The sequence below is a fragment of the Mirounga angustirostris genome, unplaced genomic scaffold (genome assembly GCF_029215605.1).
Source record: "Mirounga angustirostris isolate CCGP_5_RB_7025 unplaced genomic scaffold, mMirAng1.0.hap1 SCAF_3, whole genome shotgun sequence".
Lineage (NCBI taxonomy): Eukaryota > Metazoa > Chordata > Mammalia > Carnivora > Phocidae > Mirounga > Mirounga angustirostris.
In genome coordinates this window covers 18,396,345-18,423,410 of record NW_026991711.1, presented here as the reverse complement: position 1 = coordinate 18,423,410, position 27,066 = coordinate 18,396,345, and the positions used below count along the sequence as shown (strand labels likewise).

The 27,066-nt window shown below is 37.9% G+C and overlaps 1 protein-coding gene across 1 annotated transcript in view; it reads left to right on the top strand.

The window, feature by feature from the left end:
• LOC135363726 (glypican-5-like) overlaps window positions 1-25,690 on the top strand; it is a 218,538-nt gene extending 192,848 nt beyond the window's left edge. Inside the window, exon 2 of the mRNA XM_064585760.1 lies at window positions 24,921-25,690. Within this exon, the coding sequence (XP_064441830.1) occupies window positions 24,921-25,690 (770 nt within the window). The remainder of the gene's footprint in view (window positions 1-24,920) is intronic.
• The last annotated feature ends 1,376 nt before the right edge of the window (window positions 25,691-27,066 follow it).

Here is a 27,066-nt window from a genome sequence, read left to right as displayed (position 1 = left end):
ACTGCGGATAGGGCGGCGCTTGCGCACTGAGCCCCGCGAGGTGCGTTTGTCCCGGCGGAGCCGGGATCTGTTCCGCGGGAGAAGGTGTTCCAGCAAAGCCTGGAGAACTCGGAGATGCCCGCGCACCTCGTCTAAGCCCCTCACCTTTCTCTGTGGGATGGGGCCGTGGGGGGAGGGGAGGTCTTTTTCTTCTCTTCTTTGTTCTCTTGTTTTCTCTTTTCTACCACTTTGTATCTGGCTTCGTTAGTCCTGTTTGATGGCTTTATTAAGTGAACTGTGAAGCCTTTTACCTTTCACTGGAGTGGAGAATAGAAGTATCTGCTGGGCCTCGTGTGAAGGCAGCTGATTGTGGATCCAGACTCGGCCCTGATGAGGGCATGTAGCGCGCTGGGCACAGAAGCGCAGTCTGAGCCCCTTTTCGCGAAGGCGCCTCCCTGGGCGGCCAGTGGACGCTACGTTCAGCGGGGGCTTTGCTCTCCAAGGCTACGGCTCGCGTGTGGGTCAGGGTGTACTTTTCGCTGTTTCCTGCAAAGCTCCAGGATCAGTCCGCAGCACAGAGCGGGAGCTAAATGCAGTTGTGCAAGCTGTTTCATCTCCCTGAGCCTGTTTCCGGATCTGTTAAATGAGTTGTTTTATGCCGCCTGCTTCTCACTCCAAATTCTCAAATTCATAGGTGACAATTATGGAAACATTTAGCACTATTTTTTAATGTATTTGTCACTTAATGATACTTTTTTGTTATTCACATTTTAGAAGAATCTTAGAATATATCCAAATATTTTCTTGTTATTTCGACCTCTTTTGATACACTTTCTAAAAAAAAAAAAAGAAAAAGAAAAAGACTGGAATGTCAGGGGAATGAATTGCCCTTGTCAAAAATAAAAACAATTCCTGATCATAATAACGATTTAAAAGTCCAGTTGTGTCTTGTTAATCATTAACTTATTTATGGAAAAACCTTTGACATCCAGCCAACTTTATATATAAGCACTGAAATAGGAAATGTTTAATAACCATAACTTAATCATTGTCCTCTATCTTTGTAAATGAAGGCAGTAATTGTGGTGGCATTTTCTAACAAGGAGAATTCAACCGATCCATTTTTATAAAGGGAAAATAGGCTTCAGGGTAAAGAGCACACATTGATTAACTACTTAATACACCATTGGCTTTACAAGGCCTAACAGAGGAGTACTTTCAAATGATTAAAAAAAAAATCAAAAAAATTAAAAAAAAAAAAGTATTGCACAATCCTGCATAGTAATTACAAATGCATACAAGGAAACTTGGCAGTTGTGCTTGGAATATGCACCAAGAGATGCTGTGATGTGTGGTCCGGTATGGTCATTAGAATGTGTGTCAATTGGCAGGGGGTGGGGGAGCTGACTTGTGTATCTGAGGCCCCCAGCAGTCACTCAACATCTTGTTTCAATGGTATAAAATAAACGTGCATTGCAACCACACGGCCAGCAACAGCCAGATTTGATGTGGTTCGTTCACAGGACCATCCGAATGGTGACAGCGATTGCAGGGAATAATGTTAAGTGAGTCAGACCGTGATTTCAATTCCTAGACAAATTAGAGAAAGCATTCTCTGATAGAGTTCTGAATGAATGTTTAAGATGCAGTGGGAGGACAGTGAACAGACGCTAATTTAAATGAGGAACTACCTAGAATAAAGATTTTAACAGCTCTGCTTGTTAATTAACATATATTCCACTGGTGGTCTAAGAAAAACACCTCATTGTACACGCTACAGGAAGAGTTAGAAAAGGAATTAGTAGTACTTTACTGAGATGTTTGTTCTGCCAGTGAAATGGCAGGATAAAATGAGGATAGAGGTTCATCAAAACTGAAACGAAGGTGATTTTTTCTAGGGGGAAGGTAGGTTAAAGAAGGGGTTATTCATCATCTCTGGATGGTGTATTAAGTGTCTGTAGAAGTGACATTTCCACCAAAATTAGACTAAAGTTTCAAGGCCAGACATTGTCACGGAAGGATCAACAATCCACTGTGACCCTGAGCCTGAGAGGAAGAGATGTATCTGCTCGTGTATGGCTTTGAAGGTGAGAGTCTCACGTGGAACTTGATGATTAATACATCTTTTAAAAATCTGTATTCCATTTTTGTCAGTAACTTGTATGAAGCCCATCACATATGCCCATGGTTTTATTAGGCACTGAATGAATCCAGAGTAAAGGAAGGATGACTGCAGAGGAGTTGTACTAGAATGGGTTTCCTGCAAGAATTGGGATATGAGTCAGTGTTTGAAAGGACTGTGAAGGGAGATCCATCGATGGACGTAGAATCACCTGTTGGCACTTTGACGACTGGTACAGTGGGGACCTGAGATACAAAGCTTTCAGTGCCAGGAAATCACTTTGACTTGCTCTTTGACAATAGACGAACATCCTATGCTTCAAAGAGTGAATGTGCATAGCAGTGTTTAGTGATTATTAATCTCTTGGTGTCCCTCGTGGATTGGAATGAGGTGCAAGTTCAGTGTTGAGCCTGTGGCAAAGATTGAGGAGATGGATGTATAGACAGGGCTGGTGGCCCTAGCCCAAAAGATTTTAAAAATTGACAAAATTGTATAAAGCAGGTGAAAGACGATGCTAATGTTAGTGTGAGATAGTCAGGAGTAGGAGATAAGAATCAGCTCATTTTCCAAGATTAAAGCGAAACAAAATCTTACCGAAAAAAGAGCACAATATATCCTATCTAATAAAAAAAAAAAAAAATCAGTGATTCTCAACTAGAAGAGAAGGTGGCTGCAGGACCCCAGCTGCCTACTGTCAGTCTTGGTGTTTTCTCCTCTGATCAGCTTCAGTCACTAAGTTTGAATGCTCAGAACCTCAGTTTTTGTTGGTGTCTGAGGTGATGCTCACTTGAGGGTGTGTGTTCAACTGTGGAATATGACAATTTCTGAGACTATTCTTCAGCCCCCGAGAGCAGAGCTTTACCATGATTATCTTTCCCAGACTGCAGACAGTTCTGAAAAATGAACTAGCTTGACATGAAATTGCCAAAATATTTCCTTCTGTGATAAAACTGATAGGATTACAAACCAACTCCGCTCCTCTCCTCTAGCCAAGCACACACACAGGCACTGTATGAGATGGCTAGTGTTTGGTGTCATTTGCTATTACTTATTTAAATTTGGCCTTGGTAAACAATTAAGCAAATCCCAAGAGGTGATCACAAAGGAGAGTTAGATTTAATTTAGGCATCTTAATGAGTTTTGCTTTTGATATGTAGGCATAATTAGTGCATGGAGCACAAGTTAACCCTAATTAAATTGATTAACTTGGGCAATATTTGCTCTGGTTCATAGAACGAACATAAGCCTAAGGATTTTTAAAAAAATTTTTTTTTATTTTTCACGTCTCCTAGTTTCATATCTACATGTTCATAGTCGACTTAAGTAATATGTTGTTATGATAGGTGATGGAAATTATCTTAAGACTTAGATAGTCCTGTGCTTAGAGATGCAGGGTATCTGAACCAAAGGGAGTCTATGTAGTCCACCTCCCCAAGCACCAAAAAAAAAAAGTTTATAAGATTTTGTAAAAGAGTTTTGGTGAATCAAGTGAGTAAATATTACTTTGTGACTGATTATCTGTTCTTAACTTCTACTCTCACCAAATTGATCAAATAACTATAGTTGTTTATGTTGTGCATTCTAGCCTGGTCCTTACAAGAAAGATATATGAAAAACAAACAGGTCAGAGGAAGTAGAAGAACTCACGCATTTTTATGAAAAGATGGGGAAAGTAGCTTCCTCTGGGTGAGATTTGTGTGCTTAGGGTTGTGATGGCACCTCTTCTGCCAAGCCTGCACAAGAAATCCCACTGGACAGAAGAGTTGTCATTACTCCTTTATGATTTTTGTTTTTATTCCTTTTTAATTTTTTATTATATCTCTCCATGACATTTCTTTTTTTAAGTTAATTTTATTTTAATAGCTTATTGAGGTCTAGTTGACATATGATTAACTGCACATATTTGTAAAGCACAATTTGATAAAATTTGATATATTTGTACACCAATAAGACCACTACAGTCAAGATGATGAATACATGCTTTAAAAAGTTTCCTCATATCCCTTTGTAATCTCTTGCTTCCAGACTTTGCCTCTCATAGTCCCTGTCCTCAGGCAAGCACTTGATCTACTTTTATTTACTGTAAGTTATTATAAGTCGAGTCATACAGTATATACTCTTTTTTTTTTTTTTTGCCTGGCTTCTTTTATTTTGTATAATTATTTTAAGATTTACCCATATTATTATGTGTTTCAATGTATTTTAATTGCTGAGTGGTATTCTATCTTATAGATAAGTCAAAATTTTTTATTCATTTACATTACAGGAGTTGGACATATAGGACATTTGAATTCCAATTTTGGATAATTAAAAATAATGTTACTATGAACACTCATGTACATGTATTTTTATGGACGTTTTTAATTTGACTTGGGTAAATACCAGGAATGGAATGACTAGGTCATATAGTAGGTGTATGCTTAATTTTTTAAGAAACTACCAACCTTTTTTCTAAAGCAGTTGTAGCATTTAACATTCCCACATGCAGTATGTGAGCATTTCATCTGTCTAATATTGATAACACTCGATAAGGTCACATGTTTTTAATTTTAGCCACTTAGATATTTGTAGTTTTTTAAAAATGAATTTATTTTAATAGACCTCTTGATCTAAGAGGATTTAGCACCTGCTCATAGTAGGTACTCAATTATTATTTGTTACTTTAGTAAAGACAGAAGTGGTGTTGATATTCTTGTGATAAAATAAAAAAGCCTGAAATGCATCAAAAGAAGCCCCAGACTCATGCTTGTAATAGCATTTATTTGTATTGTTGTCTTTCCTATTTTTGCAATGACTTAGAAACAACAAAATAAAATCCATTCATCTACCAGACAGGTGTCCCAGACTAACATTTCTTTGCTTACAGCACAAGCTAGAGCATGACATTTTAAATTAGTTATAGTAGACATTGTACTTTTAACTTTGTGACTGAACCATTATAAATATCACTGAACTTTATCTATATGAAAAGCAGATCTCAACATCATGTGTGGTTTCAGGTAATTGAAGTTATTTGCAAAAGCAGAAACAACTGGAAGAATTAAACTCCGGAATTTTTTTTTTGTCCATTTGACCTAGATATTTTAGTATTGTCAGTCTTAACAAACTGATCATATGAGTTGAAAGTTCTCAACATTCAATTGAAACATTGTAATAAATTAGTAAGGCAAATGATGGAACTTCCTGGATATTTACTCTTGGTTTATATTTTGCTGGCAGTTTTAATTGTGTGTTCACATACATATGAATAACTTGCATTTTCAAGTTGTAGAAAATAATATGCCATAATTTCATTTACATTAGAAAACTTCCTTTCTTTTGTACTTCTATATGATTTGTAGTACAATATGATGGTCATCAATAGAAAATGGTCCTATAGTATGTAAGAGTCAGTAATCCTCTAAAATATGCCCCAATTTTTCCCTACAAAGAAGTTACCAAAAATATATAAGTGCTCATTTGAACAAGTGATAAAATAATAGTGAAAAGCCAGCTTCTTGAAAAAACTGTAGGGTAGATGGCAAAATAAGTGATTACGTTTTCCTTAAAGAACAACGGCGGGGTGCCTGGGTGACTCAGTCGTTTAAGCATCTGCCTTCTGCCTTCGGCTCAGATCAATATCCCAGGGGTTCTGAGATGGATCCCTGTGTTGAGCTCCCTGCTCAGTGGGGAGACTGCTTCTCCCTCTGCCCTCTCCCTCTCTCTCCCTGTGCCCTCCCCCCCAACTTGTGCTCTCGCTCACTCTCTATCTCAAATAAATAAAACCTTAAATAACAAGAACAACAACAAAATCTTTACTAGGTTTAATTGTTAACAAATCTTTTTCCTAAGGATATTCTTGGGTTGAACTATTGGATGTTTCAGATGAGTAAGACTCAGTACTTGCTTTCTAAGTGCTCATGATTGGGGGTTGGAGGTAGGGGAGAAGAAGAAGAGGGATAAATAAAATGAGGAATGCTAACATCAAGTGCTAGGAAGTATCAAAGTAGCACAGAGGCGAAGGATGTAACTCGAGGGGGCTTTTGGAAGAGGTGACACTCCAAGGAATTGGGGAGAGAAGACAGATGAGAAGGAAGAGCTGGGGTGTACCAAAAAGGAAAGTACCATAAAAGTGAAGTTGTGTTTGTCTACCAGAGACAGAGGGAGGGAATCAAGAAGGATTTAGATTTTTAGACACTCTAATCAATGAAATGATTAGCTTCCCATAAGCAATAAAAAACAATAATGTACTGAACTGAAATAAGTCTAAGGAGGCTAAATCATGTTCTTATTTTCTTTCCTTTGTTACCTTGATCATGTTTTTGTGGGAGAGGGGGGAACATAAAATATCAAAAGCTTTCTAAAATCATTTCTCCCCTTGTGGTTCTTTGCTTAGTAGGATATACTCAATCTGCCCTTGTACTTCCCATTGGATACGTTAGCAATGGTATTCGTGGGAAAGGAGATGCAAGGATGGAACCTTTGTGGAGCACCTCCTATGTGCCAGCCCCATGGGACTTGCTGGGGATGGGGTCATTCCTGGCTCCCACGAAGCTCACAGCTGGGGGATGGGGTGGGGAGACTGCGGCAATTAATGGTGTAGTTGGAGAGGTGCTCCTGCCTGGGGGGTTGCATCGCGTGTGCACACTTCCCAGTGGGGAACAGCCTCTGTGCCAAGTGACGGTTCTACCCTCCTGCATCTCCCTTTCCACGTCTCGAAGAGACAGGTTTTGACTCTTTCCTGTACCAGAGTTTATGATTCGATTTTTTACATTTTTCTTCCTTCCAACTGTGAGATTGAGTATTAGGACTATTTTATGAAGAAATAAAAGCACTTCATATTAAGTAATACAATCATAACATTTTATTCCACAGATTTTATATGTAAATCTCTAAAGAATAACTTCATTAGTCTGTGATCACTCTATTATGCAAGTGTAAATGTGATTTATGTATGTGAGACAGGGAAGAAAATCTAGCAGCAGATGCGAGTTTTATTCTATTTATAGATATAGATATAGATATAGATATATTATCTATTTATTATTCTATTTATTATTATTATTCTATTTGTTCTTTTATTAATGCAGAAAAACTAGTCTGCTATCTGATGGGTGCTGGTGAAGGTCCTTTAAACAGATTCACTGATGTCCTAACGTTGACTCTCTGAAGTAGGCACTGTCCCTACTGCTATTTCATAAGGAGGGAAACAGGGACACATAAAGGTTAAATATCAAAGTCTGCATGGTAGGTAGCGAAGCCAGAGTTGGAAACAAGGTAATGGCTGTGTGATGTAGACGGTGGGTTCTACACAACAACACCAGTAGGTATGTTTGAAATTACTCGTTCTTCAGTCTTCTGGGCTAACACTTTCTTTCACTATCCAAGTAAAATTTACCAAATTCCTATCAATTTCCTATAATAAACTCAGGACTCATGCCACTATTTCAGATTTTCCCCAAAAGCGTGCTTTCGTGTTTCCCCTTCTGGCTCCAGGTGCCAGGTCCTCCTGGCATCTCGCCCCTTGCCTGTGAAGTTGCTGCCCCTTCTTCACTCCCACATCGCTGGAGCAGAGACATGGAGATTCTTCCTCCAAATCTCCCAGCACATCATTAACCCACCATCGCTATCTGTGATGGAGCTTTACTGAAAGTGTGGGGAGGGTGTGGTAAATAGCAGCCCAGGGCAGAAGCTTCTGTGTCTCATCATTTACAAATCATCCCTGTTCTTGGAAGTTTCTTACCAGGTCTTTTTATAACCCTTTCAACTTCCTGACATTTTGCCAGAGCCACTTCTCTTCTACATACTCCTTCAAACTGGAGCAGGCACAGGCCACCCAAAACTCCTGTCCTCTCTTTACATAGAAAATTTTCTAATCTTCACCTTTTTTTTCCCATCTAGACTGGTCTGGGGAACCTTGCCCTTTGCAATGATAAAGGCCATAAAGGCATTTTTACTAACCCAAGAGCTCTGAACGTCTGAGTGGCGAATCCCAGCAGTCCTTCACTATCACCTTTCCCCCCCACAGAACTGTTTTCATTACATCAAAAAAATTCTAGGCAGAAAAAAGCAACTATTAGGCATATGGGAGTATTGGTTTGCAAACTGCCCCCCTTTAATAGGGAGGACAAGGGAAGATTGAAGAAAGAAGCAGCCATTCCAGGTCGGTAGGTGGCAGGTATAAGGAGCAAGGGAACTTGCTTACGAGGCTCGTCTTGTGCAGCTAAAAGACAGGTTGATCTCCATACCCACCCACCAGAATCCTCAAAGTTTATAGAGAGGCCTTAACTGGGTTCAGTCATATATACAGTCCAGATGGCCTCTTTCAAGACTGTGTTCTTGGGGCAGCTTCTAGCATGGGGAAGGCAGGCGGAATGCCATTCCAAGGACAGAAGGGAGGGTAAGGAGCTTCCAGTAGTAGCCTGGGTCCAGCTCAAGGGTCAACCAGCAACCCTGTTGATTACCTCTTCCAACAGGGAGACCATAATGGAATAAAATACAAGGTATCTCTTTAAACAAGTTAAATGTAATTAAATTTTCAGTAAGTACAATGATTTAACAAAGAAGCCATACTATCTATCTTTGACAGATTGAATTCACAATTCTCCATGATTCTGCCCTAAGATATTGACATGAGAAAGTGTCTTGATAGGAACTAAGAGTTTAGAGTGTTTGTCACTTTTTATCTTTTGCTCAATAAACAATGATGATGTACCTATTATGTTTCAGGCCTGGTGCTTAGAAGGAGAACTACATGATGAATAAGTTATGGTCCTTGACCCCACAAACTGTGGATTGAGTGGGTCATAGAGAAACTTTGGCACATAACTAGAAAATAGTGCAATATGAACAAAGTGACCTGTGTAGTGGTATAAAATCGTAGAATACACAACTCGCAGCCTGATGGGGTTGGGAAAACTTGTACAGAAGATGCCATTTGCATTAAGGATGGGTGTAAGTGTTCAGGCAGAAAATGATAGAAGAAAGAAGGGGATGTGTGAAGTTTTGGGAGAACAAAACAGCATCACATATCTTTGTTCTGAGCATCAACTGTCTGTATGTTGAAAGGACGGGAAGGAGGGGAGGAGAGAAAGAGAAGGAGTGGCCAAGATGAGAGCAGAACAATAGATTAGGTTCCACACAAGAAAGTTCATCTTATATCTGCTTAGACTTTCAGAAATACCAGGGCCAGCTTTTAAGTATCCCAACTGGACCTGGTGAAGCTGAATGTCTTGATTAAATCAGAAGCTTGAAGTAACTTTTATTCATATTAGGGTTTAAGAAACACTGTTATAGGCAATGGGAGCGTTTGGCTTTTTAAATATTTCATAATGTGAGGTCATATCTGGCACAGCAGACCAATATCCTGTAGTGTATATTGCATACGTACTTAGAACCATAATGAACAAAATGAGTTTTTATATAGCTCGAACGCTGTATGGTACGCTGCTTAGCAACTTAGCATAGTTTAAGTAGATGAAAGTATATAAAGTGTCTACTAAAATACCATTGGTGAAACTTTACCAAGTGTTATTATTTTTTTTTCTTTTATCCCCTCCCTCATGCACAGTAAATCCTGTCTGAATAATTTACTCATTCTGGAACATTAAAATGATCTTGGGCTTTAAGGGTAACTAAAGAGTTTCTGAACTATAATGAGGCTCTTGGAAATGCTGAGTCACAGATTATATGTGGGGGAGAATGTGGCTTTACTTAGGCTTCCAAGCTAGCTTTCATTTTCATCCAGAGAATGGTTTTGGTAAGAAGCTGTTATTTGGTATGGCTAGAGTAGCAAGTGAGCTGCCCTTAGCCTCATGAGCGTAGGAGGGAGGGACAGAGGGACCAGTACTCTGTAAGTCTGTGGATGGAATTAAGTTTGTCTAAAACCCTTCACTGTATCTGGACAGGGAAACAGCTTGCATATGTGAAAAGGGCATCTGAATTCAAATTGAAAATAGTAACATAAAAGCAAATGTAGTGATGACCAGTGTAGACCACAACACAAAGTGGGCAAACCTGTTGAGATGAGAATGCTGATAACTGTACTGGAGTTCTTTGTAGAAAAGATGTAAGAAACATCGTGGATAATAGTTTCAGAATGAAAGAAAACATACGGGGATTCATAAGCACAAGTGCAACACAGTGGAAATATGACTCAATCTTTCTATCAAGACTGAACATTGATTAGTATCTTCCTAAATGATGGGCTCTACTTTGTAATGATTTTCAAATGTATAGGTGTAGCTCTGCACAGAAGCTAAGATCAATTTCCTATAAAACAATTAAAAAATAGACTTTTAACGCCAGCTTTATGGTATTTGGTGCATTAGCTACAAGGCTACTATATTTCAACTGAATTAAACATGGCAGTGAGGCATGAGAAAGGTTCTAGAACTTCTTTATCTGAACGGCTTATTTTTATTTGTTTATTTTTAATAGAACAGAGCCTAGAGTTCCTGAGCTGGGGTTGGAACATTTGGGAGATGAATTTTAGCACACTTATCTTTTTTTTTCTTTCTTTGTTTTTTCCTTTTTTTTTTACATTTCCAACACACTGATACTCCAAACGCTTTGACCTTGGCTCTGCAGAATTGTAGTAATAAGTTTTTCCACTTGTATTTAACAACATTCTGAGTAAGAGCAGCAAATATTTGAATCGGGGGTGTGGGGATTTGGTAGATTTTTATAAGGAAAATCTATATTATTTCTAAAGTCATATCACTGAAATGATAATAACTTAAAACAGATTTTTAAAAGGTATCTTTGAAGCACATATTTTTTAAAGTTTAGATTTCTAGCAAATTTATAGAGTGCTGTTAGCATACCATAGCTGAAATCACGTGATTGTTATATCCTATGCTTTCTGCTTTTCGCTATGTTACTGTTGGAATATCTTCTGATAACATCTGTGAGAGAGGAATGGATGTTGTAGTAAAACGGAGTCTTCTCGGTCTGATTGATCTTGTGCTTTACAATCCATTTCAGTTATCAGAAAGTATTCAAATTTTTTCCTCCTGCTATTTGGGAAGAATGTAACGGTCTAAAAGATTGCCTACCTTCTGAGGGAGTTTCTCTCTTGTCAGGATAGAAACAGTATATTTACTAAACTGCCTTTAAATTTGGAGTAAATATTGTAATCCGTTTCTTTCTCCGTTTGCTGGCCTCTCACTATAGGAAGTGCCCAAATGTGACAGTTGGCAGTATAATCTAGCAGATCTGTAGACCATGGCTGGGATATTTTAAAATTAGGAGATTCCAGAATGAAATTAAGACCATTTTTCGGTGGTTAGAACTCACCAGTATTTTACTTTAGTATGAATTTGTATAGTGATGATTCTTGCATTGCCCAATGACCTTTCTTAGCCATTTCTATAAAGCTAACAGAACAAACAAATGTATTTTTAACACTATACTGTAGGCAAATACTCCTTCCCTATGAAATGGGGAAGATGTAAGATGCTAAGACACACATTTGTATTCACTATTTGAAGAAAAATTATCCACCAAAATTTTCTAGAAGAGGGTTTAAAGTAAATACATTTCTTAGACCAATAAATATGGTCAGTGATCTGCAGTGATTTGACATAATGAAATAAATGAATATAATTAACTATGATGGCAAAGTAAATTGAACCACTATAGCTATTTAGAGGATACTAGCCCTTTTAGCTGGACACCATTTGCTTTTGTACATTTATGGATTGTACAGAACTAGCTTTGAAAGGTAAGATGTATAATTTGTATAATTTGTATAATTGTATAGTTAGAGGGACTGTAGATCCAATGAACTCATTTTAATTTAGAATACCATGTGCTACTTGATAAAATGGCTTTTCTGGCACCTAGATATCCCTTTAGGCATGCCTTGGAGACCCTGTAGTGTAAATAAAATTGTGTTGATTTGCTCAGGTCTATGGGATTTGGACTTGGTTCTGGAGTGAACATTATATTTAAATACATAGGTAAAAGGCAGAGTGAAAACATTTAGAATGCTCACAGATTGGTGTGGAAGAAAAGTCTACGGAATCTGTGGGAACTTATTCAGGACTCCAGGTTGGATAAGATAGTTTTGGGGGCAACATATGGTAATGGGGAATATTTTTTTTTTTTTTTAAGAAAGAATAGTTATTGATGACTAACTAGACATAGGAAATAAGAGTCTTAGCACCTTGAGTCTGAATGCTTACAAGGCTGATTTTAATATATAAAAAGGAAGTCAGGAAGATGCTGAGAAAAGCAGAAGAGAATAGCAGACCAAAAGAGATCCAGCTTGATGTTAGGCATTGAAAAATAATTAGATCTCCAGGTAAGAAAATTTTGCTTCCTCAACAGTTCTCATAGTGAAATCTGAGGTTCGTAAGATCTTTTTGGAATGTATGGGAGATCAAAACAATTTTCATAATACTATCAAGACATGATTTTTCGGGGTGCATGGGTGGCTCAGTCGTTAAGCGTCTGCCTTCGGCTCAGGTCATGATCTCGGGGTCCTGGGATCGAGCCCCGCATTGGGCTCCCTGCTCTGTGGGAAGCCTGCTTCTCCCTCTCCCACTCCCCTTGCTTGTGTTCCCTCTCTTGCTGTGTCTCTTTCTGTCAAATAAATAAGTAAAATCTTTAAAAAAAGACATGATTTTTCTTTTTCTCTGCATTGGCGTTTCCTTTGGTAGTGCAAACACAATGGTGAGCAAAACTGTTGGAGCTTTAGCAAATTCAGGTAGTGGCACCAACTTGTACTCATAGTCATTGTATTCTTCATATCTATAGACTTGCAGGAAAAAAAGTCCAGTTTCATTTAAAAATGTCCTGATGAAGCAGTAAAAATTATCAATCTTATTATACATCAGCCCCAAATTATATACATATTTTTCACATTCTGTGTGTTGACATAATGCATAAAGCACATTTTCTGCATACTAAATTATAATGGCTCTCTTGACGAAAGACACCTGTGTGATCGTTTCAACTGCAAGCTCAACTATCCACTCTTTTTCTCGAACATATTTTTTTTAGTGAAAAACATGATTGACAAGTTATGATGATTCAGATGTGGGTATTTGGGTAGACATTTTCTCAAAGTGGACTAATGAACCTGCCACTTCAAGAAAAATAACTCACGGTGTTTGTTGCCAGTGATAACACTTGAGATTTCAAGAGAAAATTGGAATTATAGAAAACTTACAGGGATCACCATAAACTTGAAAAGTTCCTGATTACATATAGAAATGACCAACTCTGTCAGCATTGAGAAAATGTGCATAATGTGTGAGCCAACATTTCCAAGTGTTAATGACTGAGTTACAAAATCATGCATTGGTAACAAAACCATGATAGGAAAATGCAAACCAATGGGACATCGCAACTGACCATGAAAAAAAATTGTCAAGTTTTGGTGTAATAGCAAAGAAGAATATTGACAATTATCTGAAAAGATGGTTAAATATACCTCCTTTTGTCAATTGCATATCTTTGGGAGGCTGGATATTTTTCCTTTTTTTTTTTTTTTAAAGACATATAATTTTTAAAGATTTTATTTATTTATTAGAGAGAAAGAGACTGTGCACAGGAGAGAGCTTGAGCAGGGGAGAGGGGCAGAGGGAGAGGGAAAAGCAGACTCCCCGCTAAGTAGGGAGCCTGATGCAGGGCTTGATTCCAGGACCCTGGAATCACCACCTGAGCCAAAGGCAGACGCTTAACCGACTGAACCACCGAGGCACCCCAGATTTTTTTCCATACACCTTGACCGAGACAACATACTGAAATGAATTAAACCCAGAAGCAGATATGAGAAGCTAGCTCTCTTGGATTAAGCCAGGTAGTAATAAAATTTACAATAATGTAAAATCATGCCACTCTTCACACTATTTGTTTTGGAAAATATAGTTGTTTTTCACAAAATATGTAACTTATTCTAATGTAATTAGTTTGTGATAGTTATTTTTTAAGAGGGCTGAATAAATATTTTTAGTTACCCATTTTTATTGTAAAATAATATATGTCTATAAATAGAACCCTCCAAGACAAAAGCTTTACAGGTTTCTCAGTAACTTTTAAGAATGTGAAGGATCCTGAGGCCAAAAACTTTGGGAATCACTGAGTAACATATGTACCTTTGGGGGTCATTAGCTTGGAAGTTTCATTTGATATTGTAGAAGTGGTGTTATATTTTGAATGAGATCATATAGAACAAATACCAGGGCTTGAAAAAAACAAAAACAAAAAAAACCAAAACTGGCCTAGGTTTTGGAGGAATGAGTGAAAGAAAAATAAATCCCCTGTAGAGGATGTAAGGGTATCAATGCCATCAGTTTTAGGGGCTGACGTACCCAGGAGAGTACAAGTCCTGTGAAGAAGACACTGCATTTGGTTAGGTAGAGGTCTATAGAGACCTTGAGCCATTTCAGTGGCCCAGTGCAACCTTTAATCTGAACCATTCAGTTATCAGTTATCTCTCTCTGTCCACCCGAATCTTCCACTGTTCCCTGATGGAATTTACGAACCAGCACCAGCAAAAATCCCTGGATCCTCAACCTTTATCTCTTAGTGGAACTTGACCTTCTTGTTCTAGCTGAACCTTAGTACATCTTCCCTTACAGTCTCTTCAAATACAGACTATTTCTTGGAGGGTCAGAATTGAAGAGCAAGAGTGTTTATTTCCTTCTCCACATGAACTTGGTAATAAAGATCTTACATGGTATCCTTTTTTCCCAGAGGTTAGGATGAATTTTCCAGTTAATAATTACAAATATTGGAAAATCCTCAGCTGTTTGGACCCCAGCACAACACATGTAGGGATTTCTTTTCATATATTTTTGCTATGTTAATAATAGTGGTTAATTTCCCAACAAAGGAATAATTACAATGGCTAATTTGGATTATATACCACATGTAATAGCCTAAGGTACTAAATTAACAGTGAAATCTCTGCATTTAATTGGATATATAAAGTTTTGTTTTATTTTTGGCTTAAATATTTACCAAATGGCACCTTTTCAGCTTATTTAAATAGTCTTTCAGCCTTTTCAAAGAGCCTCCATATCCTAATAGTTCAGAACCTAGACTCTGGAGCCAGATAGCTTGGATTTAGATGCAGGCTCTGCCCCTTTCTATGTAAATATAGAAAGTCACTTACTTGAGCAACTTTAGGAAATCACTTAATTTTCAGTGCTGGAGCTTGATTATCTTTAAAATGAGAATGTTAATAATAATTTATTATTTATAATACTACTATTATGATTATATTCAGTTGATAATTATGTTCACCAGACTCACTACCTGCTAGTATTCCATACTGTTGTTTATCAGACTTTGTTTATACTTTGTTTATTCCATACTGTTGTTTATCAGATATACTGTTGTTTATCAGATCAAGAGTCGGACGCTTAACTGCCTGAGCCACCCAGTGCCCCTACCAAAGGAATTTAATAAAGCATCTAGCGTATGGCAAGTACATAGCAGAAGTGAGAGATTAACAGTAGTAGGATTCTTTAATGTATCTTGAGCACTTTCCACCTGCAGGTGCTAGGACAGTGTGTGCATGTACAAATTCATTTAATCATCAAAGCCACCATATAAGGTAGGAAGTGTCATTCTACCTGTTTTGTGATGAGAATAAATGAGGTGTGGGGAAGTTAGAAAATTTATAGTCACATAACTAACATTTCACTGTGGACTTGAACCTACACCTATAAGAATGTAAGCGAGGCTTCCAATGAACTAAGGATTGGGAGACTTAAAGACGAACAGGAGGGGCGCCTGGGTGGCTCAGTCGTTAAGCGTCTGCCTTCGGCTCAGGTCGATCCCAGGGTCCTGGGATCAAGCCCCACATCGGGCTCCCTGCTCGGCCGGGAGCCTGCTTCTCCTTCTCCCAACCCCCCTGCTTGTGTTCTCTCTCTCGCTGTGTCTCTCTCTGTCAAATAAATAAATAAAATCTTAAAAAAAAAAAAATAAAGATGAACAGGACATGATTTCTGTATCAGAGGACCTCTGATCCCTCAGGAGAGGGAGGAGGTGACAGTCATTCTTCAAACATCTTTCCAGTGCAGGACGTAAACACGGGGAGAGATCACCAGGTGTCAGCGTGTACTTTATTTCATTTGAATTTAACGGATACTCTGTCCCATTGTCAGAACTGACACTATGATACCTATTTTATTAAAGAAAAAATTGATGCTTAGGCAAGTTAAATGGCTCATATGATTGGTTTATGGAAGAGCCTAGACTAGAATCTTTGTCTCCTGAGTTTGCAAGTCAAGTGTAAACATTTGTTGTCTTCCATGATCAGTATTATAGTAGGTTGAATATTGACCTCTGGAGATATCAGGGACTGATTCCTGCATCTGTAAATCTGGGGGAAAAAAAAGGTCTTTGCCAATGTGATTAAATTAAGGATCCTGAGATGGGGAGATTATTTTAGATTATTTGGCTGGACCCTAAAAACTACCACATATATCCTAAAAAGGGAGACAGAGATTTGAGATACACACAGAAAAGACAATATGACTATGAGGCAGAGACTGGATTTACACACGCACAAGCCAAAAAATGCTAGCAGACACAAGAAGCTGGAGGAGGCAAGGAATAGATTCTCTCCCAGAGTTTCTGCAGGGAGTTCAGCCTGGCCTATGGTGATTTCAGCCTGGTGGTTCTGATTTTTACTTTTGGCATCTACAGTGTAAATTTCTCTTGTTTTAAGCTGCTTATTTTGTGGTAATTTCCTACAACAGTAATAGGAAACCACTACAAGCATCTTATATGGTTGGGGGAGGAGTGTGTTCCTTGATCCACATGGTTGCTCCCTTCTCCTCAAGAAAATCCCCTTGAACATGCCTGCTGGAAGACTGACTACATACTGGTATTCCAGACTGTCATTTGTCAGACCTCTGGTTGTCTTCCCTTATCAACTCAAGACTTTATTACCCAGCCCTCTCTTTCTCTCTCTTCACTTCTCTTACTACCATCCTTGGCAACTTTAACATCCACTGTCTAGCCAGTATCCTTGTATCCACATGCACCCTAGATTACATTCTTTTGTTTATTCAAAAAATCTCCTCCAACAGTTCTTATCCCCCTGCTCAGCCATCAGTATTTATTTGTTGATCAAATTGCTCCTATCAGCATATGAACATCCCATAAATTCTCCCTCCTTCTAAAACAAATAGCTTTGCCCTCGCATTTCCCTCCCATCCCTGTCTTGGTTCTCTACTTCCATTATAGCAAGGATTTTCAAGAGAGTTGTCTATATATTGCCTCAATTCCTGTTCTCTTTTGTGCTCACATTCTGCTGAGGCAGCTCTTGTCAAGGTCAGTCAGAGCCTCTCTCTTGTCAATGCCCGTGGTCAGTTGTTATTCCTCATCTCATTTGACCTCTTAATAGCATTTGACGTGATGGATGACTTCCTTCTACTTGAATCATTTTCCTCCCTTGGTTTCTGGCATAGTCCACTCTCCTGATTTTCTTTTTATTTCACTGGCTTTTTATTCTCATTCTTCTTGCTGGCTACTCTTCTTTTCCTGCATCTCTGCACTCTTCCCTATCTTCCCTTCTTAGGTTATTTCATCCAGTACCTGGATTTGACTCTCCTTGCCCATCTATCTCAGGTCTGTGTCACCAGGCTCCACTTTCCCCATGAGATACAAATTATTTTATCTAACACTGTACTGAGAAGCTTTATTTGAATTTCTAATTGGTATTCAATCTTACCATGTCCAAAATAGAACTTTGAATTTCCAACTCTCACTGCACACAAACATGGTGCCTCCATAGACTTGCCTATCTCAGTAATTGGCACCACTGTGCATCCAGCTGTTGAGGCACAGACTTCAGAGGTATCCTTCATTTACCCATCTGCTCATGGCTGGCTTTTTTCATTAATGAAGTCTCTACTCAAATGTTGCTTCCTCAGTGGAGGCTTTCCCGCTCACATTATCTTAAATAGTCAATCCATAGAAAATCAATTTGCCCAAACCAGTTTGCCAAATTAATTTTTTAATGTGCCAAATAACCAAATATTACATATAGTTTGGGTAGTTTGGATACAGTTGGTAAATTCAGGAATTTTGCTTTTAGGAATAGATTAGTCAGGGAATTTACTTTTGATTGTGTGCTAATGAGATGATTATGGACAGATTGACCTAGAGCCCTCCAAAACAGTGATCTTATCACTCTCTACCCTTTAATGTTTTTTCTATAGTACTTACTTAATACAACAACAAATCATATTTATATGTCTGCTTTTATATCTTCCTATCCTTTAGACTCGAAGCCTCACGAGGGTAGACTTTTCAACTTTAGTATTGAGGTGTACAGCAGGTGCTCAAAAATAATGGTTTAATGAATGAATGCAACAATGAGTGACAAAAAACAACAATTGGATTTGAATACATTGAAGAAGGAATGGGCAATGTGTCACTCTAAGCTGAAAATACGGAACATTCTTATTTTCTTGAGCTATCAAAGAGAGAAAATAAGATTATGAAGTAAAGTGACATAAAGGTTTTTGTTTAAGTAAAGGAGACCAATGTGTTAGAGTATGGAATTAAGGGAAAAAAAAAAGGAAAAAGACCCACCAATAAAGGATATTGATTTTTTTTAGTTTTATATAACAGTAGAAGACGATATAAATCAGTGAATAAAAGACTGTTTTATATGACAGTTCTGTATTTCTAGCTTGTGTTTCTGGGTTTATTTATTTATTTTTAAAGATTTTATTTATTTATTAGAGAATGCGAGCAAGTGGGGGGAGGGGCAGAGAGAGACGGAGCGAGAGAATCCCAAACAGACTATGCGTTGAAAATGGGGCCAGATGCAGGGCTCGATCCCATGGCCGTGAGATTATGATCTGAGCCAAAATCAAGAGTTGGATGCTTAACTGACTGAGCCACCCAGGCACCCCTGTTTCTGGTTTATTTTAAAAATTATTGGATTTGATTTAAAATCTTCATCCCACAATAACTTATGAAACGATCTATAGTGAGTTGTTTGACATTGATTTTATCTGTTACATAAGTGCTTAAATGAGTTTAAATCCTTGCTAAAGTCATAAATTGATTTTCAGAACATAAATGATTATAAAATGATATTAGTAATAAATGTGAAGCACCATGATAACCGCATTAGTGGGGAGGGAAATGAGGAAGGAGAAAAGTTGAGAAAGTATTTTTCCATGCAGTGCTTGTCCAAGGAGACCAGATTAATTACTAATATGTTAATTTTTTGGTGATACAGATTAATATCCACTTACTATTTATTTGTATAGATGACTAATTTCTGAAGAATGATATTATAAATCATACTGCATAACATTTAAAAAATATGTCATTAAGTTAATATTCTAGAAAACTTTTATTATATATTTTATTTTATGAAAAAGTTGAGGAAATATGGAAATATCAAAGGGATGAATTCAGTATAAAAACTTCAGACTGGAGAAATTGGTAATTGCTTCTTTTACTTAGATATGCATATCTTCACAGTGGCTATGATGGTCTTCTGCTAATTAAAGGAGTTATTAAATGTGACCATATTAAAATTATTGGAAGGCATTCTTGTTAAATAAGAAAGGCAGAAGGGTTTACAGTTCGTCGTAATATGTATGTGATAAAAACTGGTTGAGAAATTGTTCTTGAAATGATCTACCTGTCTCTACCTATCTACTCATATATTGATAATTAATACAGAGGAAAAGATAATTTCTGATACAAACTAGCTCTGAAGTAGCAGGGTATTGAGGAATTATCTGTGGTAGTAACAACATTTGTGACTTAAGAATTGTAAGGCACAAATATGTAAATTTCCTCTGGAAATTTCTCTCCAACCCAGGTACACATTGTAAAATCATGTGATTATCCACAGTTGATATGATTTAATCTTTCTTCATCTATTTCATTGCTATGTTTGAGAATATCTGGGGTCTTAAATTGTAATAGATACTTCGAACTTTGTATCTTAAAATGTCCATATATCAAAAATAATAAAAATATGAAAAGGGTCATAAAATGTCTGTTCATGTCATGCAGGGGAGGTTATTATAACAGTTATTTCATGATCATTAGATTTTGAAATCATCTTTATCTTTAAAGCAGTAAAGTCTCCATAAATATTGTTTCTCCCATTGTAAAAAGCTACCTGCATATAAGTCTTCACTGATTTTGCAGTTTGTCAAATTTAATTTTAAATCAGTATCACCTTGTTTTATCTCCACCAGTTGTATTTAAGTTTAAATCCTCAGTTTAAGTGTCAGTAATCATTTGTATGTACTGTAAAATGTCTCTAAAGGGAATGTGGGCTGAAAACAGTTGATACAAATTTCCAGTCATAGGTATTTTGTTATTAAATTTTCACAACATGGGGGCTCCTGGGTGGCTCAGTTGGTTGAGCGACTGCCTTCGGCTCAGGTCATGATCCTGGAGTCCCTGGATCGAGTCCCGCATCAGGCTCCCTGCTCGGCAGGGGGTCTGCTTCTCCCTCTGACCCTCCCCCCTCTCATGTGCTCTCTCTCATTCTCTCTCTCTCAAATAAATAAATAAAATCTTTAAAAAAAAATAAAAAATAAAAAAAATAAATTTTCACAGGATGTTAATGTTGAAAATTGAAGTGGATGCAGATCAACTTCATGTATTCCAACTTCATTTTTTACTTAATGAGATGATACATAAATTAATTCTCTCATAAAGCTGGGGGAAATTATGTTTTTTATTCAATCAGTAATTAGATAAGTTTCTTACTCAACCTACCACTCCTAGGCATTAAAAAGAAAGTTGGAAGTTTCCTGCCTTGGTAGACTTGATCTGATAGCACTGGAAAGAAGAGCTTATTGAAATTCTCAACGAAAAGCAACAGATGATTTTTTTTCCTGGTCTGTTTCTTAACTTCCTTAAGCAAGCCTAGCAAATGTTTATTTATTTTCAATAGGTGTTATAATTTTAGGCACATCAACAGAACACTATTATTTGTATAGCTTAGGTGAGGGCTATTTTTTACTTATTAAAACTTTGTAATGAAAGGACAGTATGGTTTCTCTTTAATAAGGAAGTAGATGTGATGAATTATTTAGCATCTACCTTACCTTGGATTTATGAGTACTGATTTTGTATGTGGATTATTCTTTTGCACAACAGCAAAATCATTTATTTATTTGACAGTTCTTTTGACAAGTTTAAATTCTTGTTAAAATCATAATACTAATTCCATAAAATGGAAACACTCAACTATGGAAAACATAGGAGAACAAAGTGATGAGTTTGCAAATTCAGAGTTAATACAAACAGCTAATTTTAGTAAATTCAACTTCTGATTTTGCCAACTTTTCTTTAAAAAAAAATTAACAAAATCATCCAGTGGATTGGCTTCTAGACTGTTCAGTTTCTGATGTATTTATATATTAACATTTTATATTAGGATCAAAAATTCACAAAAGTATGTTTACCCCTAATCCTTAAAGATTCAAATGTGTATAGAACAGTTATTTACTGTTTTCGTCATTGGATTTAAGAAATGTTTAGGATCACAAAAACACACATTCAAAAATACCAATACATATTTAGGTAATTCAACTAATTGGAATGTGTCAATATCAGATTTAACACAGATTGAAAAAAAATCTTTATATTGCAATAAGTTAATAGCATACTGAAAAACTACTACAGAATAGTCCATTTTAAAAATCCATTTTGTGTTTAAATATTCAGGAGATAGTCAGAATGTTGGTATTTGGACACATGTCATCTCTTATTAAGAGGTTAGCAAAAACAATACATAGTCATGAAAACTAAAATTATAATATTTACAACATTAGAGACAAGTTTTAAAATGTTACTCTAATAGGATTCCTAACATTTTTATATACTTTGCAGTTATTTTGTTTAAAAGATCAGAGGAAAACTAGTCTGAAATAAAATAAAAGTAAAAATCCTAAACATTAAATATCTTCTTTTCAATATTGCTTTCACAGAATAAATTTGCAAAACCTATTTGTTATAGCAGCTGAAAAGATAAAAATCCCATATATTCCTGGATCATTATAAGTTGTAAATTACTGGGACTGGAATTTATAAAGAAACATTTTATTTTTTACTTTAAAAAGTTGTGTTTGAACATCACTTAGAGTTGGCAGAAATCAGATGGAGCGTTCGTATTTCCTGGGGTAGCATTCAACGTTTATTGCACCGAGAATCCTATGGCGGGTATCAGTCACAATCACGTCTACAGTACACACCTTAGAAAAACTGGTGGGAAGTATATAAGCGTGCCTGTGGTATTGGTATCTTTAAATCTATCCTTATTTTATCTTAAAAAAATTGCAAACATTGCTATTTAACCATCACTGGCAAATAATCTCATTTGCAACCTACCTCGTAATTCTTGGCCACACGCAATTTGCTGAGAGACACAAGCCTATATTAATGAGAAAAATATAAGCTTAGCAGTTTTGTTTTAGTTCCAACTACAGGTTTAACTCACTTTTCATGCTCACTCTTGCGGGTCTTTGAAAGCAGAGTGCCGAGGCTGAGATTGCAGCTGTGGGGTCAGGCTGTATGGTGGAATGCTTGTTGAGCTGCTGTATAAACGCGGAGAGAACATTTTATAGATTATCTGCAAGTGCGATTATTCAAAAACTGGCTAGGTTGAAACAATCATGGAAGCTGCTGGTTAAATGCAGACTCGTGAACCAAAACAGACCCACCGAGTTGCAAACCCCAGTGCATAGACCTGGCAATTGGAACTTTCTTTACCCAGCCTGGGCGATCAGGGGATCTCACTTGAAGCCTTTATTCACTCACATTTTTATTGAGTGTAGAGTAGGTAGGCTTACATTCTAGTGGGCTCTGGAGATGCAGAGATAACAGAGGAGTCCTGCTTCCTTAATAAGTTAGAGTGTGTAGGACTCTGTGTTGCCACAGAGTCGCAACCACCTTTAAAAGCTGTTGTCTTTGGGTTGCTGGGTGGCTCAGTTGGTTAAGCGACTGCCTTCGGCTCAGGTCATGATCCCAGGGTCCTGGGATCGAGTCCCACATCGGGCTCCCCGCTCTGCGGGGAGCCTGCTTCTCCCTCGGCCTCTGCCTCTCTCTCTCTGTCTCTCATGAATAAATAAATAAAATCTTAAAAAAAATAAAAAATAAATAAAAGCTGTTGCCTTTGATGATGGGGTAGATGTCCTTCTTTAGTTCAGGCTGGTGTCCCAGAATACTGCGTGCCTTATATAAGCAAGAAAACATTTATTTCTCATAGTTCTAGAGGCTGGGACGTCCAAGATCCTCGTGCTGGCAGATTCATTGTCTGGTGAGGGCCTCCTTCCGGGTTCCCGGATGGTCATCTCCCTATGTCCTCACATCCAGAAGGGGCCAAGGAACTCTCCAGAGTCTCTTTTATAGAGGCGCTAATCCCATTCACGAGGGCTTCACCCTCATGACCTAGTCACCTCCTGAAGGCCTCACTCCCAAGTACCATCATGTTGGAGATTAGATTTCAAACATATTAATTTTAGGGGGGAAACAAATATTCGGTCTGGAGCAAGCACCTTCGTATATCACACTAAAGCTTGAAACCCAACATTAAATGGTCTCAGAACAGAATCAGAATACACGATACTGTATTTTATCTGTCTGTGCTTTTCACAAAGGTGTTTGGTTTGGTTTGGTTTGGTTTGTTGTTGCTGCAGTTTGTTTTTAGGACACCATGGCATATGCATGCACTACTAATAAAGTGGACACAGTTCCACTTTATTAGGAGCTCTCCCTGCACTTCTGCCTTTTATTATTTCATTTCATTCTCCTGTCGTTCCATCTCCTTTTATAATATGTTCAATGGTCTGATTACTGAATTACTGTGTGGTCTTTTACAACCTAATTAAAAATAACTATGAGATTGGGGTTATGGGAGATAATTTTATTGATGCATTTTACAATTAATTATGTATTGATAACAGTCCAGCATCATTATTTATTATAATTAGGCTAATTATAAAATGTAATTACTAGAATATCCAAGGTGTTCAACTGCTGCCTAAAGCTATCGTTTTGAAATATAACTTTTGCCAGCCAATTACTGCAGCCTTCCTTAATTTGTGGATAAATCATGCTCTGTTATTTCTACGGAGAAATTGATTTGGAAGCATCAGTTCCCTAAGTGAGAAAATAAAATGTCCCACAGTAAAGTGTTTGGGTGATAAGGTGGTAAGAACAACAGAATATGGTTCAGAAGATGGTCACACAATTACTGTCATCGACTAATACAACTCACGACTTTCCTACCACTTAACAGGGTTTGCCAGTCAAGGCATTGTTTAACAATGAAATATTTTACTTTCTTTTTAATTTGAACATGCTAGGGGGTCTCAGGGTTATCAGCCTTCCCTGTGGGTGTATAGCTTCTCTTTGCAGTAACTAGTGTATAATCTACTAGCTTTCATTCTGGAAAAAAAAGACATTGAAAAACTGTAAAAATACAGTAGGTGTTGAATCAAGCATCTAATGTCAGTCTTTTATCAACAGTGAACCCACGGTTGGAAATTGTCTTCTCAGTGACACTTTCCTTCTGTCTTTGGTGGGTTATGGCTGACTGTGCAACAAAATAAGCAGGGAATTACCATATCATAACTTCTTTCTTATCTCTATACTTTCTAAAGATGTTTGACTCTAGGAAATAGATCTTAGAAAACTTAATGCCCACCGTTGACCAGCCATTATCCTTGGAAAGCTAAAGTGGGGTTAGTAGGCTGAGCATTCCCATTTGGATCCTTAGGTTGGGTAGGATGCATTAAGCTCATTTACTGTCTGGAGCAGACAGACGCCCAGTTTTAACATGAATACTAAGCCTTTTCGTGTTTTACCTCTGCTTTTGTTACAGAAGCCCTCGAAACTCTCATCAGACAAGCAGAGAATTACACCAGCATTCTCTTCTGCAACACCTACAGGAACATGGCCCTAGAGGCTTCAGCCTCAGTTCAGGAGTTGTTCACTGATGTGGGGCTCTATTTATTTGGTGCAGATGTTAATCCTGAAGAGTTCATAAACAGATTCTTTGACAGTCTTTTCCCTCTCGTCTACAATCACCTCATTAGTCCTGGAGTGACGGACAGTTCCCTGGAATACTCAGAATGCATCCGGACGGCCCGCCGGGATGTTAGTCCATTTGGTAATATTCCCAAAAGAGTAGTGGGGCAGATGGGGAGATCACTGCTGCCTAGCCGCACGTTTCTGCAGGCGCTGAATCTGGGCATCGAAGTCATCAATACCACAGACCATCTGCACGTCTCCAAAGAGTGCAGCAGAGCCCTCCTGAGGATGCAGTACTGCCCTCTCTGCCAGGGCCTGACTCTCAGTAAGCCTTGCATGGGGTACTGCCTCAACGTCGTGAGAGGCTGCCTGGCACACACGGCAGAGCTGAATCCGCACTGGCATGCCTACATCCGGTCCTTGGAGGAACTATCAGATGCCATGCACGGAACATACGACATTGAACACGTGCTCCTGAACTTCCACGTGCTCGTTAACGACGCCGTGATGCAGGCTCACCTCAATGGACAGAAGTTATGGGAACAGGTAAGCAGCCCCGCCACATCTCCTGACCGACGGCTTAGAGCTCAGGCATTAGGTGTGTACATAAAGTTCCGTTGATTATAAGCACATCATCATGTACTTGAAAATGATGGCAGCTTAACAAGTTAATACCTCAGGAAAGAGTAGGAGAATGCATGGGATGCCATGTTTGAGTCAAGATATATTTTCTGTATCTTACAGTAGATGGTTGGTTAGCTACTTTCCACTTTCTCCTCTAAGTAGAAGCCTTCTCCTAGTGTTAGGTCAGTGAGGGAGAGAGGACTCAGGTTGAAAATCGGGACCAGCATGGATCTGCATCTGCTGTCTGCCAGGAATTCCCAGATGCCTTAGATTCTTTGAGCCTGTCTCCTCAATGAGAAAAAGAGAACAGTAACACGTAACTTTTGGAGTATTCTTTTTTGGGAAGATAGACAATATGTATGCAAACTAACTAGTACGGTGTCTGTTACTCAAAAAATGGGTAGTTATTGTTAGCATTTCAGAGGTGCTCAGCATTAAAATAGAAAATGCCAATGATATATTCATTAAATGAAGACTTGACAGCTTAATGTTCAAAAGTGTTTCTTCAGAGACTCTTCAGAATCTGTCACAGTGATGGTGTAAGGATTTTTCAAAATGTGCTATATGCAACATCATGGTGTTTTATTCCAAGAAGAGTTTAGAAAGTGTTTGAAACAAAATCAAGTAAAAGGGCATGGGAGTTTTCTATTTCTCCCACCTTCTGTAGAGTCATTTTCTTATATATTCACAGGCTCCTGAGTAACATTCTCATACCCCATATAGTGAAGTAGGACCTGTTGCTGATGTTTAGCCTAAATCATTTCTCCTGAAACAAAATTATATTCCTTGGTGCTGAGAGAAGACATCTCCCTGCCCCCCAGTCCTAATTTACTGAATTAATAAACATCCTAATCATTAGCCTTATAGGTTATACTTTAATTTCTGGTAGATATTGGATCTGAAATATTTATGTGCAGTCATCTCTTCACCTTTCTTCTTAGCTTCCAGGGTCTTTGCAGGGCCTGTGTGAGCCTATAAGGTGCCCTTATGCAGATTAGACATGGTGCCCTCTTTAGGTGCATGCCACACCCTTATATGGCTTGGTGGGTAGAGTGAGCTGGATTTCAACTTCTGCTTCCCAGTTTATTCGGCTGGGTGTCCTTGGACAGTGAACAAGATTCCCAACAATATGCAATGGTCTGAATCTTTCTGCAATCTCGTTCCTTTCTGGAGATCAGATAAGCACCAGAGCTTTTGGAAAGGATGTAATAAACCAACTCAAATGAGGTATAAAAGACGTTTAAGTTTTTGAGTATTTCTTAGTTACGAGAAAGAAGATCCAGGAAACAAATATGACTATTATGATGTCAAGTATTTGTAGAAGGGAAGGCAGGCTCAAGAGCTCTGAAATCAAGTCCAGATTTGATTATTAA